At 40.2% G+C, this 21,968-nt stretch overlaps 1 protein-coding gene across 1 annotated transcript; it reads left to right on the forward strand.

The window, feature by feature from the left end:
- The first annotated feature begins 208 nt into the window (after nucleotides 1-208).
- On the forward strand, nucleotides 209-18,339 carry CWC15 (CWC15 spliceosome associated protein homolog). Its single transcript, XM_057374012.1, has 7 exons — nucleotides 209-291; nucleotides 2,934-3,072; nucleotides 5,143-5,255; nucleotides 6,152-6,240; nucleotides 6,992-7,102; nucleotides 14,908-15,026; nucleotides 15,233-18,339. Exons 2-7 carry the CDS (start codon nucleotides 2,942-2,944, stop codon nucleotides 15,360-15,362), a joined length of 693 nt encoding a protein of 230 aa, XP_057229995.1. The 5' UTR covers nucleotides 209-291; nucleotides 2,934-2,941; the 3' UTR covers nucleotides 15,363-18,339.
- Nucleotides 18,340-21,968: the final 3,629 nt, after the last annotated feature.

A 21,968-nucleotide genomic window follows, 5' to 3' on the forward strand; every position in this document is an offset into this window, starting at 1 on the left:
AAGGTACTCCCTTGTTTCTGTTCTCCCCTATTATCCCCACAAGGCTCCCAGCCCGCACTCCCCAGCCCCATCCCTCCCTGCCCCAACACCGACAGCAAAGCCGCCATTGTTACCGAGGCAGCCACCGCCCCAGCGCGCACTTCCGCCCCGGCACCATGATGGCGGAGACGCTCGCGCCCCTCTCTATGGTCAGCGSTCCGTGTCTATGCCCCGCCGCAGTGCACTGTGGGTGTCTGGCGGAACTATGGYGGCGGTGTAGGCAAGGCTGCGCAGGGCGGAGAAGGCCGCAGTGTGAGTACTCGGGAGAGCGGCGGGGAGGCCGCGGGAGGGCCCTGAATGGGGAGAGGCAGCCCTGGGGCAGGGGTGTCGGGGGGGGAGGCGGGCCCAGCGAGGGGATGGGCTGTGGCGGGGCCCCACGCTGCAGTTCGGGCTTCCCGAATTCAGGCCCCGCTGAGCGGGCGCAACCCGGCAAGGCCGAGGCAATTCACCTGCTGGCCGAGCTGGTCACTCCCTCTTGGCCGATAAATCATGGTAACACTAMAGAGGCTTCTTCAGGTATTTCTGAAACCTGAGAGGTTTCAGGTTGAGTCTGGCTCCTTTAAGATCAACTTGAATACAGATTGACATAGTTCCCTGAGGAGCGCTGAGACAGGTCGAGTTGTTTAGCCTGGAGAARAGGAGGCTCAGGGGGACCTTATCTCTACAATTACCTGAAAGGAGGTTGGAGCCAGGTGTGGGTTGGCCTCTTCTCCCGGGACAAGACGAAGTGGCCTCAGGTTGTGTCACTGGGGGTTTACTTGGACRTTAGGAAGATTTTCTTCACAGAAAGGGTGTTTAGATACTGGAATGAGCTGCCCAAGRAGATAGTGTAGTCACTGTCCCTGGAGGYGTTTAAGGAAAGACTGGGTGTTGGCATTTAGTGCCCTGGTCCAGTTGACAAGGTGATTTTCGGTCACAGGTTGGGCTCAACAGTCTCAGAGGTTTTTTCCRGCCTGATTAATTCTGTAACTTAAGAGAAGGAGGGATGCTTTCCAAACAATTTGTTAAATGCTTCCTGAAACTAYACCAGATCTTGTTCTTCACTTGATTTTATGGATCCCCCCTGTTACATACAATTAGCACGGATAAGTTATGGGAGCAAGTGACTTTCTTGGATCATGAGTCTGGCAGAGTCAGTGCCAAGAGAGAGCTAAAATGTCTCGTTGACCTTCAGCTGACTTGCACAGCATCACTGAAAAGTGTCATCTSCCCTTGATTAACAAGCCACAGCTAATTATTTTTCTCTTTTTAAAGGTGTTTCAATATGTTAATTTTATTTTCTGAATAGTGGTTCAGTGGCAGTAACTGTGTTTTGCGTGACGGGTGTTACTTTGAGCCGCACATTGTATTGTCATTTTGACACTGAAGTTGGGGTGTTTTGTGCTCTCATTAAAAGTGACAAAAGAGCAAAATAGGCAAAGTGTAAATAACTTCTGTTTGTCTACCACAAAAGCATATGAAATTATGTCTTGGTTTTTTATTTTGCTTTCTAATATTTTTAACATGTTTTCTTGTCGTCTTTCAACATTAAACCTTCTGTTTGGTAGGACTGATACCTTTGTGTATCTCTGCACTCTGWCTCCTGCCCTAAATATCTTTAGGCTGTGATTAGTGGATATGTGTGTCTTGGTGAAGCAGGAATTAGAATAATTTCAGATTGTAGATTTAAGATAGATTGTCCTGAGTTGGAAGGGACGCACCAAGATCATCAAAGTCCYGSTCCTGATCCTRCACAGGACACCSYAAGAATCACCACGTGCCTGAGAGCATTGTCCAAATGCTTGTTGAACTCTGWCAGGCTGRTGCTGTGACCACTTCCCTGGGGAGYCTGTTCCAGTGCCCAGCCACCCWCTGGGTGAAGAACCTTTTCCTGACATCCARCCTAAACCTTGCCCTGACAAAGCTTCATGCTGTTCCCTTATGTCCTGATGAGTGATCACGCTGTGTTTTCTGGCACTGATTAACCATCTCAAACTCTTGGCTGGCACAGTGGTTTGGGCTTACAGGGTCTTCAGATCCCATCAGGCAGTGCTGAACACAGTGTGTGCTCACAGGKTGTCTGTGTGGCTGAGGCTGGTTGGAGCCTGTTTCATTTGCACAAAAGAATTGATAGTAGAAATTTGGACATCTGCTGCTTTGATTTTTAGGACATGCTGAGTTCCTGCAGTTTCTAGAGGAGAGCTGGTGACAACTTCTCTATTTATCCCAAGTTTTTTAACTTGCACTTCATTTACATAAAGGTCAAGCTTTGTGCCACCAGTGAAGCATTGGTCTCACCCTTTAAGAAGGTTCTGCTGGTCAGCTGGTGCTCTGCATGGCTCAGCTCCAAAGGACTGTGCTTAGCATTGATGATAGGATACTGGAGARCAGAACAGGGTCTTGGTGAGGGCTGGAGTGCTCAGAGGTTGCCAGATCTTCATCAGTGGGTAATGACCAACACCATCCTAGGCACGCTGTGGTTTGTGTCAGCCAACATTGCTAGTGGTGGTACCTAGCAGTGGTCTGGGGAGTAATGAAGGGGTCATCCCAATAGGCAGTAATTTTTGACTGCAATTTTTCAGGAGGGGAAGGAGTTTAGTTACAAAACTGTACTGCTTGCTTTAAGGATGGAAGATGAGCTCCTAGCCAATTTKATTTACTTTACAAATGTTGCTTCATATGTAAGTTAGAGTCCGTGTATCATCTTTCAAGCATATTGGAAAAGACTTCATTTTGAAACCTGAATAGATTCTGTCAATAAAAAGGTACTTAAATATTACTTTTTATGAGCTGAGTGTCAGCTGGTATACTGTAGTGTACTGTAGCTTCTACAGTTCCAGGAGCAAAGTAGCTTTTAATGAGTGTCTTTCACTGTAARTTGTAGTAATAACTTGTTTTCTCCCTTGATTCTGTAGGAGTGAAGATGACGACAGCAGCAAGGCCAACATTTGAGCCTGCAAGAGGAGGAAGAGGAAAAGGTGAAGGAGACTTAAGCCAGCTGTCYAAACAATATTCCAGCAGGGATCTTCCGTCTCATACTAAAATCAAATACAGGTTAGTACTGGGTTTTTGGGTCTTAGGGACGAGCTGGCTGGGAATGATTTTTTGTTATGAGTGGTACTTTAAAATTCTCAGTAGATGTTGATGTGCTTGACATTGAGCAAGGTCCAGAGATTGTGCAGCAGTGCTGCACATTGGGCTGAAAGTCTTAAAAGCAGAGCTAGAAGCAAAAATGCACTGCAGGTAATTTGGGGAGGTTTAATTTTAGTGATCATTTGTTGCTGCCTATGGACTTGAATCACCAGGAGAAGATGAGCATTGGAGACTGAACATGTCCAGCAGTGAACTGGGAAGCAAGTTGCCATTGGGACTGAACCACAGGGAGTATGGTCACTTGCAGAGCAAAATGAGATGAGAGAAGCGAAGTTGAGCACATCTTAAAAGCAGGAAAACCATATCATATATTTGGCAAAGRATCACTTAGTAAGGGCATTGAGAAGGGACAGGGAAACCCTGGAATAGCACTCAGGTAGTGGTATGTGTTGGACGAGCTGATGTTAAACTGCAGCTGATGTTGAGCTGCAGGTCATTCGCACAGGTCCTGGGAGAAGAAATTTCTTTAACCAGTGAGAAAAATAATACAATATTAGGAATCTTTTGCTATGTTTGAAATRCATAAGAAATCTTTAGCTTTTTTAAAGATGTAATAAAATCTGGAGTCAATGTGATAGAATTYAAACATGTTGACCTAAAAGTGCTCATTTTATCTAACTGATATTAACTCCTGTCAGTGAAATCACTGTTAAAATTTTATTTTTGCACTTCTTTGTGTACATGCTTACCCTGTCACCTTTTCCCTCCTCTCCCTTTGGTTTTTAAGAATATGTGTTCATAAGGAAGTTGGARTGTTTTGGAGAATACCAATATAAACAGCATGGAAAGTGCTGTCAGATGCATTTTGCTGTTTTGGGGAAAATTGCTGGTGGTTTGTTTTCTAAACAAAAGTGTGCTTTGGAACACCAGTCTGTGGTTTTGGAAGGGGTCTGTTGGAGCAGTTATGTATGGGAATATACAATGGATGTTTTAACAAATCCCTCCAGTTGTGTTAGGGTCGAGATAGGGAGGGAGCACTGAGTGTCTTCCGATTTTTCTCCCAAATATCTGTTACAAAGTTGTCTTTGTTAAGCTGCCAGGACTGCATCACWGCAGGAAAAGTCCAGTTTTTCAGTCCCACTCATGTTTGCTTGTATGGCACTGGGTTTGGGCAGATTTTGCAGCTTGAACAGGGATTCCAAATTCAGGTTTTTAATTACAAAAGGAAATTAAATACTTCACCATAAAGACAGGCTGTGCACAAAATGTGTTTATAATGGCTCAAGTCTGGGTTTCTTCCAGGTACTCTTCTAGCACTGAGTTCACAGAGAGGTGAAAGCAATTGCTTCTTCTTTTTATTCACTGATTCTTTTCAAGATATCCACAAAAATTTCAGCAGTCTTTAAGTGGAACTGAATGTGACTCAGATATATGTAGTTCATTGCTTTTTGCCAGTGTGGTTTTACATAAAARAGGGGTAACCATATATTTACAAGGTGTTTCACTAAAACTAATGTTTTGCCTATTCTCCCAACTTTTCTTTAATGGTCATGATCTGGTCTCAGAGAAGAAAAGGTTTAGTCTTGGTCTTACCTGTAAGCCTTAGAGACAGGGTTTGCAGCAGCAACTTTGGGTGGTAAATCAATGAAGAAAGGTGACCCTAATACTTGTGGATGTCTGCTAGGCCACTGGAATTGGACTGCTRGAGAATAGAATATTTCAGCATAATGACTACAGACAGATGTAGTCATTTTGTTTTGTAGGAATTTGAGTAGGGTCTTACCATTTATTCAAGAGCCACCAGAAGGACCAGGAGCGTATGGCGTGGCAGGTCTGTGTGTGCAATGTATACACACACGGGAGGGCTCTGCTGAAGGGAGAATAAACATACATTTACATGGAACCCAGTTCTTGTTCTCTATCTGGGGTGTCCTTATCTGTTCACCCCAGGATTTACTGGCCTTGGTGAAAAAACTGCTCGCGGCTGCATATTGTCAAACTTCAGGCTTTTCCTCCTGTTTGTTGTTTTAGACAGACCACTCAGGATGCTCCTGAAGAGGTGCGTAACCGTGATTTCAGAAGGGAGCTGGAGGAGAGAGAGCGGGTTGCTGCAAGAGAAAAGAATAGAGACAGACCAACCAGAGGTAAAAACCAAGAAACAAAAATCTTAACAGCCTTTGTGAAACAKTGCTCTTGCATGAAATTTGGTGTTGTAAGAAGTTTGCAGTTGCAGACAGCATGTCATGAGAGTAGAATTTAGGGTATTGGTCTGATAGTTCAGAGCTGTTGACCTGCAAGGGAATGTCCACTGGCTTTCAKGCTGGCTTCATGCTAGCAGAAATCCAGGCCAGCCAGTGGAAAAGTGTGCCCAGCTGATACAGTATCATTGTAATGAATTGGCAACTAGTGTGTACATCTAATAAAGGGACTTTTTTTTGTGCTTGGGCCAGCAAGACAGGAAGGAGAAGGGATAATGACTCATTTTCTACTGTTACCGATCCAGTGTAACAATAAATCTGTTTGGACATATGCAATTTTGTTCGGATATGGTGAAGTAATAACAAAATCAAAGAGCATTTTGAGCAGTATTCATTTTTAATATTAAGTTCAGCAAAAGTTAAGTACTTTAGGTTTAGGTGTGAACGTGTTGCATAGCTTTGGAATTCACAGAAGAAAGTAGATGTGGTTTGATCCAAACTACCCAACAGTAATGCTTTGGCGTGGTCCTAAATGGGAACCCTCCAACTGGATATGTATAAGAAGAGTACTTCTCCACAGCTTTTCTTTCTGCTTGAAATAATGACTTTAAGAAACTTCTGGAGGCCAATTTGTAAATTTGAGATGTTATTGCTGCTCTCGAGGCTACCTGCAGGGAGGAATTAATGTGGGCATTAAGAYTGAGAAGTGAGGGAAAAGTAAAGCATAAGCTTGTTCCTCTTACTTGAATGCAGGACCAGTTGTGAAGATTTTTGCTTTCTGACATTAGATGCTGTTAAATGAAGTGACTTAGTCACTTTTTCTTTTAACTCTTACACCACAGAACATACAACATCATCTTCTGTGTCTAAGAAGCCTCGGCTAGAYCAGATTCCTGCAGCAAATCTTGATGCAGATGATCCTCTTACTGATGTATGTATCCTYTCTGTCTTCTTTCATTTCATTGCCCTGCCTTAAGGATTTGCTGTTAATGGAATATGCATTTTAGGTTGCCTAAAGATTTCAGACAAATTCCAGCGTATTTTCCTTTTACAACTTCTGTACTGTGGTGAAAGTCCAGATTGTTTCAGAGGATTCTGGTCCATGCTGTAGTGGTATTCTTGGAAAACACACAAAATCTAGGGAACTAAAAATACCACTTACAGTATGGGGAATTACCACTGGGTTAGTTAGAATTCCCCAAAGGTATAACTTTTGCCATACCTGCAAATGACTGCATGTGCWACAAATGCTTGCCCTTGACTCCTCTACTTATGCTGACATCTAGGAGTTAGGTCAAAGACTTGACAATAAGATCAGTGGTTTTTAATCCTGTGGTATTTGGTCCCAGGAGTATTGGACAGAATAATCAAGCACACTGTTATGATGACTTTTATCTTTTAGTTTTTTTACAGGCTTATACTGTTATTAGAGAGTGATTGGGGACAGTAATTCTCTACAGTCTGTCAGTTACATAGTGTTTTAATTGTAGTCATCCCAGAAGTACAAACATATTTGACTTTACTATAAAAGAGAAAAAAACCCTTTTGTATTGTATTTGCTGCTACCCAAGTACTTCAGAAACCAGCCAGCAGTAAATTGTAGCTTTGGCTGGGCAGACCAGGGTTGTTTTTTTTAAATTAAATGAATTACCTGATTCTTGCCTTCCWTTTGTTAATGTTAGGAAGATGATGAAGATGAGGACTTGGAAGACAGTGATGATGATGACACTGCAGCTCTTCTGGCTGAGCTGGAAAAAATCAAGAAAGAGCGAGCTGAAGAACAGGCTCGGAAGGTAAAATCTTACCCATTAAAGAGCACCTGTTTTTTGTGAACTGGTGTCTGTTAAAACTAGTGTGCCTTAAGTACTTAGGATGAGTAAGAGCTGGTAAACAAAGTAAGTKCTGTTCAAACCTCCTCTCAGGTACAATGGATTTGTTCTATCTAATAATTACTAAGATCTTCTTTCTTTAGTAGATGTACTGAATGTTTACTCACTGAAACATTTTATTCACTTTGCTTACACTTTGTAGGGGCAGTGAGTCAAGATAATCTTGCATGCATAATCTAGCTTTTATGAAACAAATATTAATTTTATTTATGAGATAAAGATGTGTGCTTTTTGATGCTACTTCTTACGACTGCAGGTTTTATACAGCAGTTGTCCTTTCACAGCATTGGTGCTGTGTTACCTTGGCAAGGAGCACCAGTTKGGACTACAAGACCAGAATGATTTTCATGTAATTGTACACAGGCGAATTCGTTTGAAAAACAGGTCTGCAAAATCGAGCAATAATACAGCAGTCTTTTCACAACTGGGAAACTCAGTTCACGTGTAGCTTTCATACCTCTTTATAATCTCTCTTTCTACATTCAGAAATACCATTTTCTCCCCTTGAAAGGGAAGGAAGGGCCCTGCAGTGGCAGTGTTTTCCCTTGAGTGGGATTAAATCCTATGCTCTTGGTGCTATTACYTCATTGGTGTGAGAGAGATTGTTGGGATGGAGTGCACTAACAAAGTCCCTAACTGTTGATTTGACTTCTGGAGACCATTTCTGGGAGTAGTCTGTGTTGTCAAATTTACTCAWATTTTAGGATTGTATTGGGTACTGGCTCTAACACTGTATTGCAGCACAGTTTAAAGTCCAGGTTTTGATCTGCACTCCTGAAATGCTCTCCTCTGGTGGTGCAATGGAAGTGGTGGATATGTGCAGCATTCCCTCATCTGCTTTTACGAAGTGCTTTCTTTTTTTTGACTTGGGCTTAAATAATTTTAGTGTTTTTGTAACATTGCTTCCTTCATCTGGAGTAGTTTTTTGTATGTTTTTATAAGGATATTCTCCATTGGTGTAAAACAAAACAAAAAAACCCAAAGTGAACAAGCAAACAAAAAATCTGTCAGAAAACCAAGCCACCTGTCACCTTTGTATAGATTATCTGAGATTTTTTTTTTAAATATGCTAAACAAACACATTAGATGCTGATCAGGAGKCTATTCAAAGGCTGCTGCTCTGACAACTTTATGTTTTAGTGCCTCTGAACTACTTGTAACCTTCCCTGTAACTTAACATACACGTTTGTAGTTTAATGCTTTTCAGGAATGCTGAGCGGGCAGGGAACAGGACAGAGCTTCCGGCAGGCACTAGGAATAGGTAGGAGAGAATGTTTTTACTGCTGTTGGTAGCATTGTAGTTGCAAGACTGTTCTTGCCTAACAATATTAAAATTTACCTTCAGAATCAACAAGGCYTGTAAAACCAATGAGTTCTGCAGTTTTGCATTTAAATAGTATAGAAGGCTTAAAGCTGTACCATGCTGCTTCAGTGCAGAAATTGTGCTATAGAAGGCTGTTTCTACTTGATTCCCCATCTGGCCTGTGAGAGGTCTCCTACATTAAATTATGTCTGAAAGCATCTCTTGTCTCTTTGTCTGGGCATTTGAGGCACATCACATAGGAATGAAATTGTCTTTTGCAGTAACAACATGGTGATAATTATGTAAAATGTACTAAACTACAAAGTAAGTGTAACCCTGTGTAGGAAAGATTGTGACTYCTGCTGTCCTTGTGCTGTTCTTAAAATGAAATCTTATGTCTCTGGATTTTTTTCACTTTGCTTGATAGTGAAATTATRCATCAAGATTAAACAGCATATCTTGTCACATTTCAGAGTAGAAAACTTGCATTAGGAAAATARTGGTTAGCAAAATGAAGCACAGACAACCAAGTGTCTGCTTCTTTTATCCGGTGTGGGAAGTAGGATCATTACCATCTCTGTGAAATTCTAATTTTTTCACTAGAGGGTGCTAAAAGCCATGAAGTATTTGGGACAGCACTTGTTTTTTGTATTGCTGTCTCTTAGTAGGTATGTGTTACCTTCATGGATGTTCTCCTTACCCCAGCAGCAAGGTCTGTRATGTCCAATGCTATGTGCATACTGAATACAATCATGTCATTTATTTGCAATAGTGCCCACTGTTGCACATGCAGAATCTAGACCTACATGGTTCATAATTTCACTGGTTAGTGATAAGCAGGCTCTCTTTAAAATTGATATATTTAGAAAATAGAGGGTGCTCTACAGGTGCATGGAATTTTATTTTCCTGTGTGTTTTTGGAGAATAGGAAACAAAGACTGTGTTGATGGAAAAAGTAAGAGCCAGGGTGGGGCACAGCCTTGGAAAGAGTCYTTAGGAGTAAGGGTCCTCTTTGGAAAGATGCCTTATGTATGTTGGCTTTGGTGATGCAATCTGTTTAGATTATGCCTTGTTTTCCACAGCTTTGAAACATGCTGTTACTGGCAAAGCATTTTAGACTAATTTTATATAAATTCCTTTCTCCTTTGATACATGGAATTTCAYGTTACTGTGTACTGCAAGCCACAATTTAGACATAGTTTTGTAAGTAACCTTGTATTAATCATTCAGCTGACTTTGGGATAATATCTCGTATAAAGTCTTAACTGTGTAGTTGCTGTTAATCCTAATCCATTTACAGGAATGCTTTATCTGCTGAAATGCAGCTGTCCACAGTAAACAGGGTGGGTAAACCAGTGGCCAGACTAAGGGAAACTGCAGAGGGAGTGCCTGTTCTCTCTTTGCTCTGATCATCACTCTCAAACCCCTTTATTATACAGACAGATTAATGTGTYTCTTCTTGTGGTCTTCTTGGAACATCCAAGGGTTTTAACAAGATTAAGTGGGTAAAGTACCATAATATGTTCCAAACCTGGGCTGTATGTAAATTTTTCCCTGATGCTTTCGTTATTTCGATTTAGTMAAGTGCTAGTCCAGTTATTTTTGAGACTTCATTTAGAGTAAACTGTATTTTTGTTAATAAAATGTTTGCATCACTCTGGTGTTCATTGTTTAAGTTGTGATGAAAGGAGAATGGCTCCTTTCCAAAGCATCCCTGGTGAAATAGCAGTTAAAAACAAAATACGAGAATCTGCATTTTTACAGGGTATCCTTGTCCCTGTTAACATCCCTTATGGGAAGCACACATTTCTGTAGAAATCCTCTAAAATTAGTTTTGACAATATTAGTATTGAGAGGTTCTAATAGTTTGTCAGCCACATAAGCAATTCYTCTCAAAGTTTGTTAACTCTCAGAATGCTTAGGTTCCCTTAAATTATATAGAATCATTAAATAAATACTAAATCTTTTTAAAAAATTGTTTGAGTGTGGGAGTCCTCCTGACTTCATCTACAGTTTTAATCTCAGATTGTTTCTAGTAGACACTATACTGACCAGAAAATTCCAGTTTTGCAAACCATTTCTGTGGAATAAGTCTAGATCTATTCCACTGTAGAATAGATGTAAATACAGTTGTAAAACTGTACAAACAGTAGGTCTGTGTCTGTGTTAACCATCCATGGATAGGTTTCAGGAAACATTTCAATATTCTAAATTCAGCTTTACAATGGTCTTGTTTTTCAATTTTCAGGTGCTTTCTTAAAAAGTAATTTGAAATAATTAAGAAGAAAATTCAAGCTTTATGTGTGAATGTTTGTGTGCATTCCAGCAAAGTTGTTTTAATATCCAGTCTTTTTTTTTTGCTTAGCTGAGAGTGGACTTAAACTTTTTGATTTGTTTTTGTAACAGTTTTGTTTCACCAAGAATTTMTCTATAACTGAATGTATTACTTTAAACCTTTTCACTGAAATCTTAAGGGTCTGACTAAGACCAGAAGATCAAATTGATGACTAAGAAAGAATTAGTAAAGAGGCAAAAGCAGATGGCAGAGTCTTCATTCAGTGTTTGAGACACTCCAGGAACACTTGACCCTTGCCAAGAACTAATGATAACATCCCTTATGGACAAAATACAACAAAGCTGCCATTGTGATTACTTGGTGCTTGTCATTTTTGAAGTTTCAGTCAATTATTTCAATCTCTGTGTTGCACAGAGTTAGTATCTTGCACAGGATCAGATCACTCTGCATTCTTGAACTCTGTTCTCTGCTGCTAAAGGCAGTGCTGTCATAGTTTATCATTCAAAAATTAGCATTTAAATCAGGTTATGTGGGTTTTTTGGGTTTTTTTACTGTTTTTTCAACTTTCAAACAACGTAGGTATTTCAGGTGTTCTTTCAGCTGCTCAACATCTATTAAAACTGAGTAGATGAACTGACTTTATTACAATGGAGTAATTTTGGGAAATTTACACTTTTTGTAAGAGTAATCTTGCTCTGTGCTAAGGGTAGGAACTGTGYTAAAAATAACTGCAGTAACAATGTTTTTCTTTACTTAGCAATCAGAAATAAATATGCCAAGGGAAGAAATTTCCAAGATTGCATCTTCCACATCTTTTATCTGACACTCTCCAGTCCTCTGCAATTGTAGTTGATTTAAGTCAACACTTTTTTTTTTTTTTTTTGCTAGCATTAATTAGCTATAGACACAATTCAATTTAGCTTGAAATGCCAAGTTATTGGGGCCAGTGTACAAGCTGTGTATCCCAGCCTGTTTGGTGGTGCATTAGAGATGCAGTCAGTAGAGCCTGGAGAGTGGTTAGTCTCCTGTGTGATAAYTGAGAGCGAGCAGAAGGGCTGTCTTGGCTCCCTGTTGTATCCTATGGGCCTCTGCCAAGAGCTGAGGTGCCTACAGCCCCATGTCTTATTGCAGGTGTCTTAACCCAGAGCTGAATTCTGTTTTTAGTCTTGCACTAGTGCTTGTATTATAACACTTCTTGAAAGTGTTATTTCAGATTTATTTTTTTTTCTATCACCACATTTTATCACTTAATGCTTTTTGTTGTTATCAGGAATCTAACTATGYCAGGCTAATTGAGGCTGAAGGATATTACATGCGTTATATCAAAGCAGATAAAAGTTAAGATTATGTGTAACATGCCTTTTTAAAATCTTAATATAGAAAGTTTGAATGTCATCTGTGTAAGGAAGTAAACTGGAGTACTGTATTCATATTTTTTAGGATTCTTAATATTGGCTTTGTCTTTCTCGAGTGATTCTGAATATTTACCATTCAAATGACTGAATGCTTTTCACTTCTCATAATGCATGGTGGAGAGTGCTGGAATCAGCAGCTTTGTAGGAATCGTTGAGATTTAATCTGAAGAAAAGGGAAGGGAAGGGAAGGGAAGGGAAGGGAAGGGAAGGGAAGGGAAGGGAAGGGAAGGGAAGGGAAGGGAAACTGCAATTCCCCCTCAAAAGGTGCTGGCTGACTCCAGTCAACTTTCCACCGTTGAAAAAACACCGTATGTGCAGTGTATTGTAGTTTTGTGTATGTCAGTGGTGTGTGGTTGCACTTCATGCATCATAAAAACCCAAACTAAAATAGTAATGTCTGGMCAGATAACGTAATGCATGATGCACAGGTTCAGTAACTTTGGTTCATGGCTGAGGTTAATATCTGAGAAGTTTGAGGATAAGACTGTGCCATGCTCTACCTACCACCTTCAGAAGAGTTCACCTGGAGTTCAGCTCTGAAATGAGAAACTGCTGCAACTGTTTGCTTATATAGACTTGGAAGAAGTTCTGTTCACAGAACCATTTTTTAACAGAGGACTATTAATTTTTTACAGTGGTCTTASTAGTGCTACCTTCTCTTGATTAGGAATTTTTGGTTTGTAGCTGCCTCATTTGCTCTCAATGTTTTTCCCAGACCTGTTGTATTTTCAAAGCCTCACTTTTAATGGAGCACTGGGGATTAAAGTTAATGATGCAKAGCCCACCTCATTTTTGACAACACAGGGGGCACTTCACATGCTTGCATCCAGCTGTAAATTTGCTAATGGTCATAAACGCTGTCTAATCACTTCCTGGGAGGTAGCTGAAGATCAGTACTGGGTTTTTTGCTTGCTTCAGTATCCAGGATTTTGCTTGGTTTCAAAGTAGTGCWTTGCATGCATGTGCTGTAAAGTAATCTGAGGGCTGCTGGGCTTCTGATGGGAACGCATGGCAACAGACTGCAGTAAATTGGATTTACTGGTTCTTGTCTGCTCCATGTTATGGGGAAGGAAGATGATAAATCAAAGACTGGCATTCTGTGAAGAAGAAACTGCATACATTTCTTGTCTCTGATCCACAGAGAAAGTATGATTTGAGTTTATATTTCTAATATGGGAGGAAATTGCTGTTCCATGTCAAATATTTTTGTTCTTCATGTTTCAATACTTATGGGTTGATAATAACTGAAGTTGGAATGCAAGTCTTAGATTTAGAGCTGTTTGAAAATTCAAAACCTTAATAGATTTGTGTTAATAACTTCTCASTGCTGTGGATTGTGTTAACCCTCCATGGATACAGTAGTAAGAGCAAGTTTTGTCAAAGCATATGTTTTAATAAGGTCATTACAGGGTTTCTCCTGAAGGTGGTCTTTGGTTTTGAGCAACCTTTAATGATCATCTAGTTCCAATTATCCYGCTGTGGGTAGGAACACCTTCCACTAGACAARTTTGGYCAGAGCTCCATCCATCCTGGCCCTGAACACTTCCATGRATGGGGCATCCATCCAGAATTTCACATATGTAATCAGTTTAATGGAAAAACATTGTAAATTGTAGATAATAATAAATACCTTAGTATTAATTAAATGTTTAGAGAACTCTGGCTAGCATCAGCATCAAGTTTAGCATTTAAACCTTGTAAACTTGAGCAGCAAGGAAACCACTTYGTCTATTGGGATCCTGTAGAAGTCCTCAGCAATGAATTTTCAACAGGTTTTTTTTTTCTTCCCAGTTTGAGAAAAAAGCCCAACCTTATGATCTCTTTGCCTTTAGTTTGTTTGATTTTTAAAAGYTAATGAGACTTCATTTCTTAAACAGAGTGTCTTCAGACCAAAAATTGAGAGCAGGAAACCCACTTAGTCATCCACATTTAAAGAATTACTTTTTCTTTTCCTTCTGATACTTTCATCAAAGAACACTCCTTGCAATATTTTTGAAAGCTTGTGGAAAATATGGAATGAATATTAAACAATAATTTTGAAGTCTGTGAACATTGAAGTCAGTAGATATGCTAATAGAGCTTGGAAGTGTGGGCAGTGAAATTACTTTGTGTTGCTTGTAGTGCATTGCTTCACTTAGTYTTGAGTTATATGCATTTGACAGTASAAGGACAAGAAAATTTGTCTGCTTCTTAATATTGAAACTTAAATAGTTTTATTTCACTGTGGGGTTCTCAATATTCTTTTTAATCGGTCCCTAGGGAAGTTGTAGTTGTAGAGCTGCTGAAAATAGAGAAGTTTCGACATGCTGTATGACTGCTTCTACCTAGTGAATATTGTATAATGTACTCTSTTTTCTCGTGAGGATAAAGAAAATATTTTAATCTGTTTACAGTTTTTAATATAATATGGATATGGTAAATCTAGAATYTAACTAAATATTTGATGGCACATCAGAGCTAAGTAGAGCAGATATGAGTGTTGCTAGTTTGACAGTTTATTAGCAAAGTTAAGCTCTGTAGGATATCTTTGCTTCTATCCTTATTCTCCTCATATGCAAGAGCCAAACACTGAAAAGTCTGAGCTAGGAATTAAAGCTCCATCTGTRTGAGTATTCAAAGCTGAATAATATGTATCTCTACCAAGTAGAGGAGAAAAGTGGCCTAGAAAAATAATATATCCATTTTTGGTTCTCAGGARCAAGAGCAAAAGGCTGAAGAAGAAAGAATTCGGATGGAGAACATCCTGAGTGGTAACCCACTGCTGAACCTTACGGGGCCAGCACAGCCTCAGGCAAACTTCAAAGTGAAGAGGAGGTACTGTGCAGTCTGTTCAGTGACACCCATCCTCTTGCTGTCTCTCGCTGTTCAGAGTCTTTCTTTTCTGAAAGACTGAAATCTAATCCTAATGAATAGTTGTTCTTAGTACATTTTATAGGAGGGGCAAACCTCCTTTTTTTGTTCTTGTGTATTGTACCTGGTTTTCATACAAGCTTACTGAAGTTAAAAAATTTTGTTTTCAGGTGGGATGATGATGTTGTCTTCAAGAACTGTGCCAAGGGGATAGATGAAACAAAAAAGGACAAGAGATTCGTCAATGATACTCTGCGATCAGAATTTCACAAAAAGTTCATGGAAAAATACATCAAGTAGTACAGTTTTATGTGCGGTAGTGCAGAAGGACTTGGTAGGTCATGGCCATTCCCTCCCTTTCCCTCAGAATTTCAGGCTGAATGTTTCATCATGGATTCCCAAATGTTCTTCCAAGATCATCAGCAGCTTCATAATTAATAACTGCTGTGTATCTGGGGTTTTATTCCTGCATTTTGTTTTCTTTACAGTTTTCATTAAATCAGTTTGTGTCATGTTTTTTTTCTTTTCTTCATGAGTGCTTAATTTTACTGTCCACTTTGTAAATGGTAGAAGAGAGAAGCTGGTTTGCAATAAATACTGCTGATTGTTTAGATTGCTTTCCAAAATGCCCTCTATCTRTAGTGATGGTGGTTTGTAACTTATGCAACTTAGATGAATGTCAGTATTAATCAGAGATGGGGAAGAGTTGAATGARATATGCAGTGTGAGCTGAAAAGAGCTATACTTTCTGTAGCAAACGGGACTTTCTCTTAAAAGCTAATCAGAAAGTTAGTTAATCTTTGTTTTTAGTTCCTTTTTACCGTCATACAGGATACAGTTTTGGGGTGGCTCCACATTCTAAGCAACTTACCTACTTTCTGGGCTCTCTTGGCTCAGCACACCTGGCACGATGAGATGTAATGCCTGGGGGAGCCTTGAGTGGGAAATGCTCCATGGAACCGTGGGTTTTTTTCCCTCCTTAAACCACTGCAGTGCTAAATCCCTCTGTCACAAGCCAGTGGCCACAGGGTTCAGTGTCTGTGTGTGTCCTTCAATGGTAATAACAGCACCGTCAGAAACTTGCAAGTGTTTGTGTCAAGTGATACCAAGGTACCATAGTACACTCTGTTTACTCCTCTGATKTTCATGTTAGCACTTAGGACAATGTAAAACAAGAATGACTGCAAAAAAATCAAAAATGTGAAGAGTTCATTTTTTTCTGTTCTCCTGTCATCTCAGTTGCATTCGAAATCTTGGCCAAGGGATGCACTGGATAAGAGCATAACATTTCAAAATGGAGTACTTATCTCTCTGTCTAGGATGTGTCAGTAGCAGTAGCAGAAATCAGATGTGTTTGTGTAAAATTCTTGCCCTTTTCCTTGCCTGTGTTGTGCTCAGTTGAGTTTGTTCTSACAGATACTGTTTCTTACTCGTAGTATTATTTTCAAGTTCTTAATTTGGAAACTTAACCTGATTTTCTTTTTAAGAGAGTAAATGTAGAGCACAGTGTTTCRGATTTTTGTTAGGCATGACTGGTATCCTGTAAAAGCCTTCCTTAGCTTTAGCTGTATTTGCCATCCTTTCACTAAGCTATGCATAGTGTGCTAATGCCAGCAGCTAATACCCACATTTACTTGGAAACGAAATTTTTAGCATGCTTAGGGTCATGTGAGCTACCAGAGGAATATGTGTTTGTATTATTTCTGCTGCCTGCCTCATGACAGAGATGTTTCTTGGGAAGCAGATAAATGGATGTAGCTTGTAATTGTCTTAAAATAAAGCTAATCTTGGTATATAGGCAGCATGTTTAAAAGGGGAGGAAAAAAGAAGTTAAGGGATGTACCTGTTAGGGCCTGACAGTGGAGAAGCCAGCTGCTGCTTTAGGTCTGACCTAGCAGCATTGTTGTCATGGCAACAAAAAATACATTGGTCTCCCAGTATTCCAAGATCTGTGTTGAGATAAGCAACCACAGAGTTTTATTGGATGGGGAAGAAATAGTTGCAATGCCACTTTCATGCCCTCATGGAAAATCACAAGTGCATAGTGACCATCATTTCTGTTCCTGAAGTAATGTAACTTTTATGGAAAAAATAATACTTTAGAGAAGTCAGATRGCTGGGGTTGAATGAGGTCTTCCACAGGCCTGCAGGCAGCTGTTTTCCCCACCTGCAGGAAGATCCCTGTCTTAAATTTAGGCATAATGGATAGATGTGATAGGTCATTTTTCCCAGTCGCTCCCTCCCTCGCAGGTTCTGGARTAAAGACTGTAGGGACTGTATAGTCACAGGCTGCAGCTTCATTTGAGTTTTTTTTTGTTGGCATTGTTCTTCAGCTCCATCACAGAATTTGCAGATTCTATCTCTGACTTCCCTCCTCAAAGCTTTTGTATTTTAGCCTCCTGGARTGTAAGCTGACCCACAATCTGGGGACTCAGCAACACAAGATAATAATTAAGGAATCTTGAGTCCTACCTTTTGGTGGGTTTTGCATCAATAATTACTGAATTTTCTTTGCTAATACTAGAAAATCTGAAGTGCTCTGATTTTTTTGTCAGGGAAGTGCTTTCAGTATGGATGCTGTATTGATGTTTAATTTTCTACTGTGCTTCTTGCACCCATCTGGGAAAGGATAAGCATATCATTCATTTTTGTAAAACTGCAGCGTGACTGTGATGAAAGTTAACTTTTAGCATTTCAAGGAAGGCAATATTTTGCAGGTCCTAGCAATCAGGATTGTTTAATCCTGTATTATTGTAAGCAACACCTGAAACTTGCTGCARTTGGTGGATATAGACAAAGCCACTTGCTTTATAAACAGTTTCCCCATTGTTTATGGCCACCTTTGGAGCAGCATTGCAATTGAAAACTAGAGGCTAACAGTTAAACTTCTAAGGTTTTTTAMAAATCGTTGTCTTTTAAAATTTTCCTTGGAGTATGTTTTATAATTCTGAAGGGTTTCATAGTATGAGGAAAAAAACCCTAATGATAGTCCTGCAGCTGGAAATGATTGTGCTGTGTGAGTATAGAGGGTTCTGAAATGTTTGGCATCTGTCTTCCTCGAGTAGGTAGCTGAATATTACAGGCTTTCTATTGCAACCAGCAAAATTACCATCTGTGCTTTTCAGGATTTCACATTGTTAYAGGTACCATGTAGGCATTCTGTAAATGCCTGGAAAGAGTTCCATTTTAAAAATACCCAACCAAAACTATTTTGTGAGTTCCAATTTCTCTGTTCACTTGTATTTTGTTTGAAATAAAATCCTGGGGCAGGGGTGATCTGGCACTTGCTCTGTTTCCCTTGGGGTGTCTCGTGGGCAGCCCAGCTGGTGCCCGCTGTGGTGACAGCCCTGTGTCTCCTTTCACCCAGGCGGGTATCAGTTCCCACTGACCTGCTGAAATCCCTCCCTACAACTACAAATACCTAAAAGTCTTTCATGCTGGAGGAGAGATCTGAACACAAGGTCAAACCATCAAATGCATGGGGGATATTGCCTTCAAGTGCTTCACTTCAAAGAAATCTAAGAGTCAAGCCTTGAAGAGATGTGCTGATGCTAGAAGGTGCTTCAGACTCAAGTGTTTATTTGTATCTGCAGCCAGGGCTAGTTGGAGTCTTAAGCCTTAAAAAAAAATAAGGGAAGTCAGAAACACATGTAGGGGCTTCTCAGATTTTCTTTCTTTTTCATGGTGTAGTGCTCTGTGAAACAAGACTCAGGAGGCTGGAAAGGAAATACWCACAGAAACATTTCCATCCATGGAAGTCGTCATTCCATATCCTGTCAGCTTCTAGAATCAGGATTCTGGAATCTATTTGCAGCCAAGGTGGTGGCCTGGATCTTACTCCTCTTGATGGACTTGTGTTGCAGAGCTTGTTACATTCATGGAGTCAGGCATGAAGYAAAGGGGGGAAGCAATCATTTTAGTCCTGCTCTGAGATGGAAGGAAAACAGGGTTCAGGTTTTGGCTTTGCTTCAGTTTGAGTGAATTTGCAGGAGTGACCCAGGCATGAAAATCCTTCCAGTCCCAASCCTGGATCTGAGCAGAGGACAGGGTGCTGTATCCTGGCCTTGCCCAACTCTGTTCCTGATGGAAGTGAGTGTACCTTCACCCTTGCAGAGCTGAACCACTTGGAGCAAGACAAGGACCCACCTTAGAGCATAAGGTGGTCACAAGAGAGATGCAGAAGGTCTCAGTTAATATTGCCTAAGGCAGGGGATAGAGGGAGAAGTGCTCAGCATTGTTCCATTGGGTGAGTTCACCCTTCTCAGATCGGACTCCTGCAGGAGGGTGGAGCCTGGGACATGCCTTTGGCTGCTGAGATTCCTGTTAGTTCAGCYGTAGCTGCAGAGAATGAGAGCATGTCTAGATCCAGAGTGAGAATGCCTTTGGCATGAAGATTTTATTAAAATTGCACATTTGAAAGGCAGTATTTTTCATCCATTAGCACTGATCTGTCTCAGAAATGTAATTTTAATTTTACTCTTAATAGAAAGCTACTAGCAATTGCTGATTGCAAATGGAAGCATTTATGGATAAAGCTTTTTCTTTCCTTACTGCTGTAGCCCAGCTGGCTCTTCAGTATTTGTTGGTTTGGAGTAGGTTTCTTATTTAATTTCATCTTTTTTYCCCCAACAATAATTCCTTGCCAAGAGTATCAAATCTGAGAGCTGGAGTGAGTGTGTTGCAAGAAAATGGAGAGATAGCACGAASCGCCTTGGTACAAGGGAATGTGAAGAGGGATTTCACAGAAGACCTGGACTGTGTTTTGACTGCACTCAGCTGGAGGGAAACAGTCCAGAACTAGCAGATGCAGAAAGTTAAAGAAAAAAAATAAAATGGTGAAATTAAGTGAAGGGACTAGATCTGGAGATCAGAAAGAGTGTGCTGGATAAATAGGAAATAAGAGCAGAGTAACATGGGCAAAAAGGAGCTCTTCCCACTCCTGCAATGTGCTTTAGACAAAGAGGAGATAACTCACTAAGTGGGACCAGATGGATTCAATTGTCTGCTTTCCACGGCTCAGCAGCACTTGTTTCAGCTGCCCCAAAGGACGAGTTTCAGACTCTCAGCACAGAGAGTTGCTCTTTTGACAACCAGTTCAGGGACCTGTCAACAGGTTTTCCAAACCAGTCGGCAGGAAAATGCTGAGCAACGTCTGAGATTGCAGTCAATTAAGAGRCATCTGAAAGGGAGCTGGAAGATTTTAAAGCTCTGATTTCTGTCCTAGAATTCTCAAAAAACAGTGCTCTGAATAATTAATCCTGTGAGTGGTGTGGCTCTGGTTTTATCCCYGTGTTATGCTGCTGTGGTGGAGTTAGTCTTGGTCTTTGCTTTTGTAAATGGGAGAGCAACACCAAGGTGTTTCTAAATGCTTGGAATTCTTTTTCCAGCGAAATACGATTTCTAGAGTGGAAATAACAATAAACCAGAGGATTTTTTAAATCCTGGACATCCTAAGAGCCAGCCATGTACTTTCCTGCCAAGTACAGGGGGTCTGGTGGGGTGAGCTGCAGGGACAGTGAATAACTGAGTGTCTGAGAACACCAGCTGCAAATCTGRGGTGGAAAGCTGGGCACAGGAGGGGTGGTTTGATGCCGAATGGCATCATCATGGACTACCCAGAAGCTGCTCTTCCTAAGGAAACAGATTTGTCAGGAAGTTGAAAACGCCTCACAAGTTCTCATTACTGATGCAGCAGAAACAGAGGAGGTATGGGGACAGTGGAGTGGGAGTGTGAAGGACACAGTGGGACAAGCACTGTGTCATTAGCAAAACCAACTTCTGCAAGCAGGGGAGTGATTTTTTTTTTTTTCATCCAGCATTCAGTAGGCCAGAATGTATTTTTTCAATTTCATTTCATGGCATTTTATTTCCTTTGCTATCTTTTAATTTCACTCAATTTCTTGATTACTCATTTCTTTTATTTCATTAAATGAAAGCTCAAGATTTCAATTAAGGCATTTCATGAAATGAAGAATTGTCATGAAGGAATTAAGTGAAAACAATGAAAAGGAATGGAAAGAAAGGAAGTACATCAAAATGAGTCAAAAATCATGAAACGAGCTCCTCAACAGCAGACCCAAGCTTGCTTAAAACCTAGTAAGAAAAAACCARAAGTTTTGAAGTGAAGTGAAAATACTTTATTTTAGTAATTTTATTATTAATGAATATTAAATATTAAGGTAAATAATATATTTAATAAAGTAAAAAGACATTTCATTACACCTTGCTCCTTGGAGCCACCCATGTGCTGTGCAGCTCAGCAAAAGGCTGCTTTTACTGCTCTGCTGAGGGTTCTGGTAACAATCAGGTTTAGGCTTGAAAAAAACCACCAAACCTTGAGATCCAGGAACACTGGAACTACAAAAGGCATGCCAAGGGGAACATGGCACTGCCCCAAAACTGCTCCCTCTAAAACTTGTTCCTTGGCACCACATATGAGCTGGGCACCGCARGCTCAGCAGAACACTGCTTTTCCTACTCTGCTTAGAGTTAGGCTTATGATTAGRCTTGAAAAAAACACWAAGCCTAGAGCTCCACAAACACTACACCTGCAAAAGCCATGCAAAGGGGAACACTTAGTGTAATCTCATTAAGTACATTGACTTCATTTCAGAAATTTTTTTCTTTTCAAATGCATTTAATTTCWTTCTATTTCCTTCCCAGTCTGTCTGTTTCACTTGGTTCCCTGAATCAGAGATTTTATTTCCTGTTCTGAAATTAAATTTTTCATTTTAGGACATGAAATTAAATCTTACATTTTCAAGAAAACAAATTTGGCAAGCTTTGGTCCATTTCCCTGCCCTTCATGTCATCCCATTCTATTGGTTTTATTAGTGTTTCAGAATTTTTCTTTTCTTCCTTACCATTTCATTTCATCAGTTTTTTTCTCCTATCTCTTCATTTCAC

This window comes from Malurus melanocephalus, unplaced genomic scaffold (genome assembly GCF_030028575.1).
Source record: "Malurus melanocephalus ecotype Western Australia unplaced genomic scaffold, MMel_1.1 scaffold_213, whole genome shotgun sequence".
Lineage (NCBI taxonomy): Eukaryota > Metazoa > Chordata > Aves > Passeriformes > Maluridae > Malurus > Malurus melanocephalus.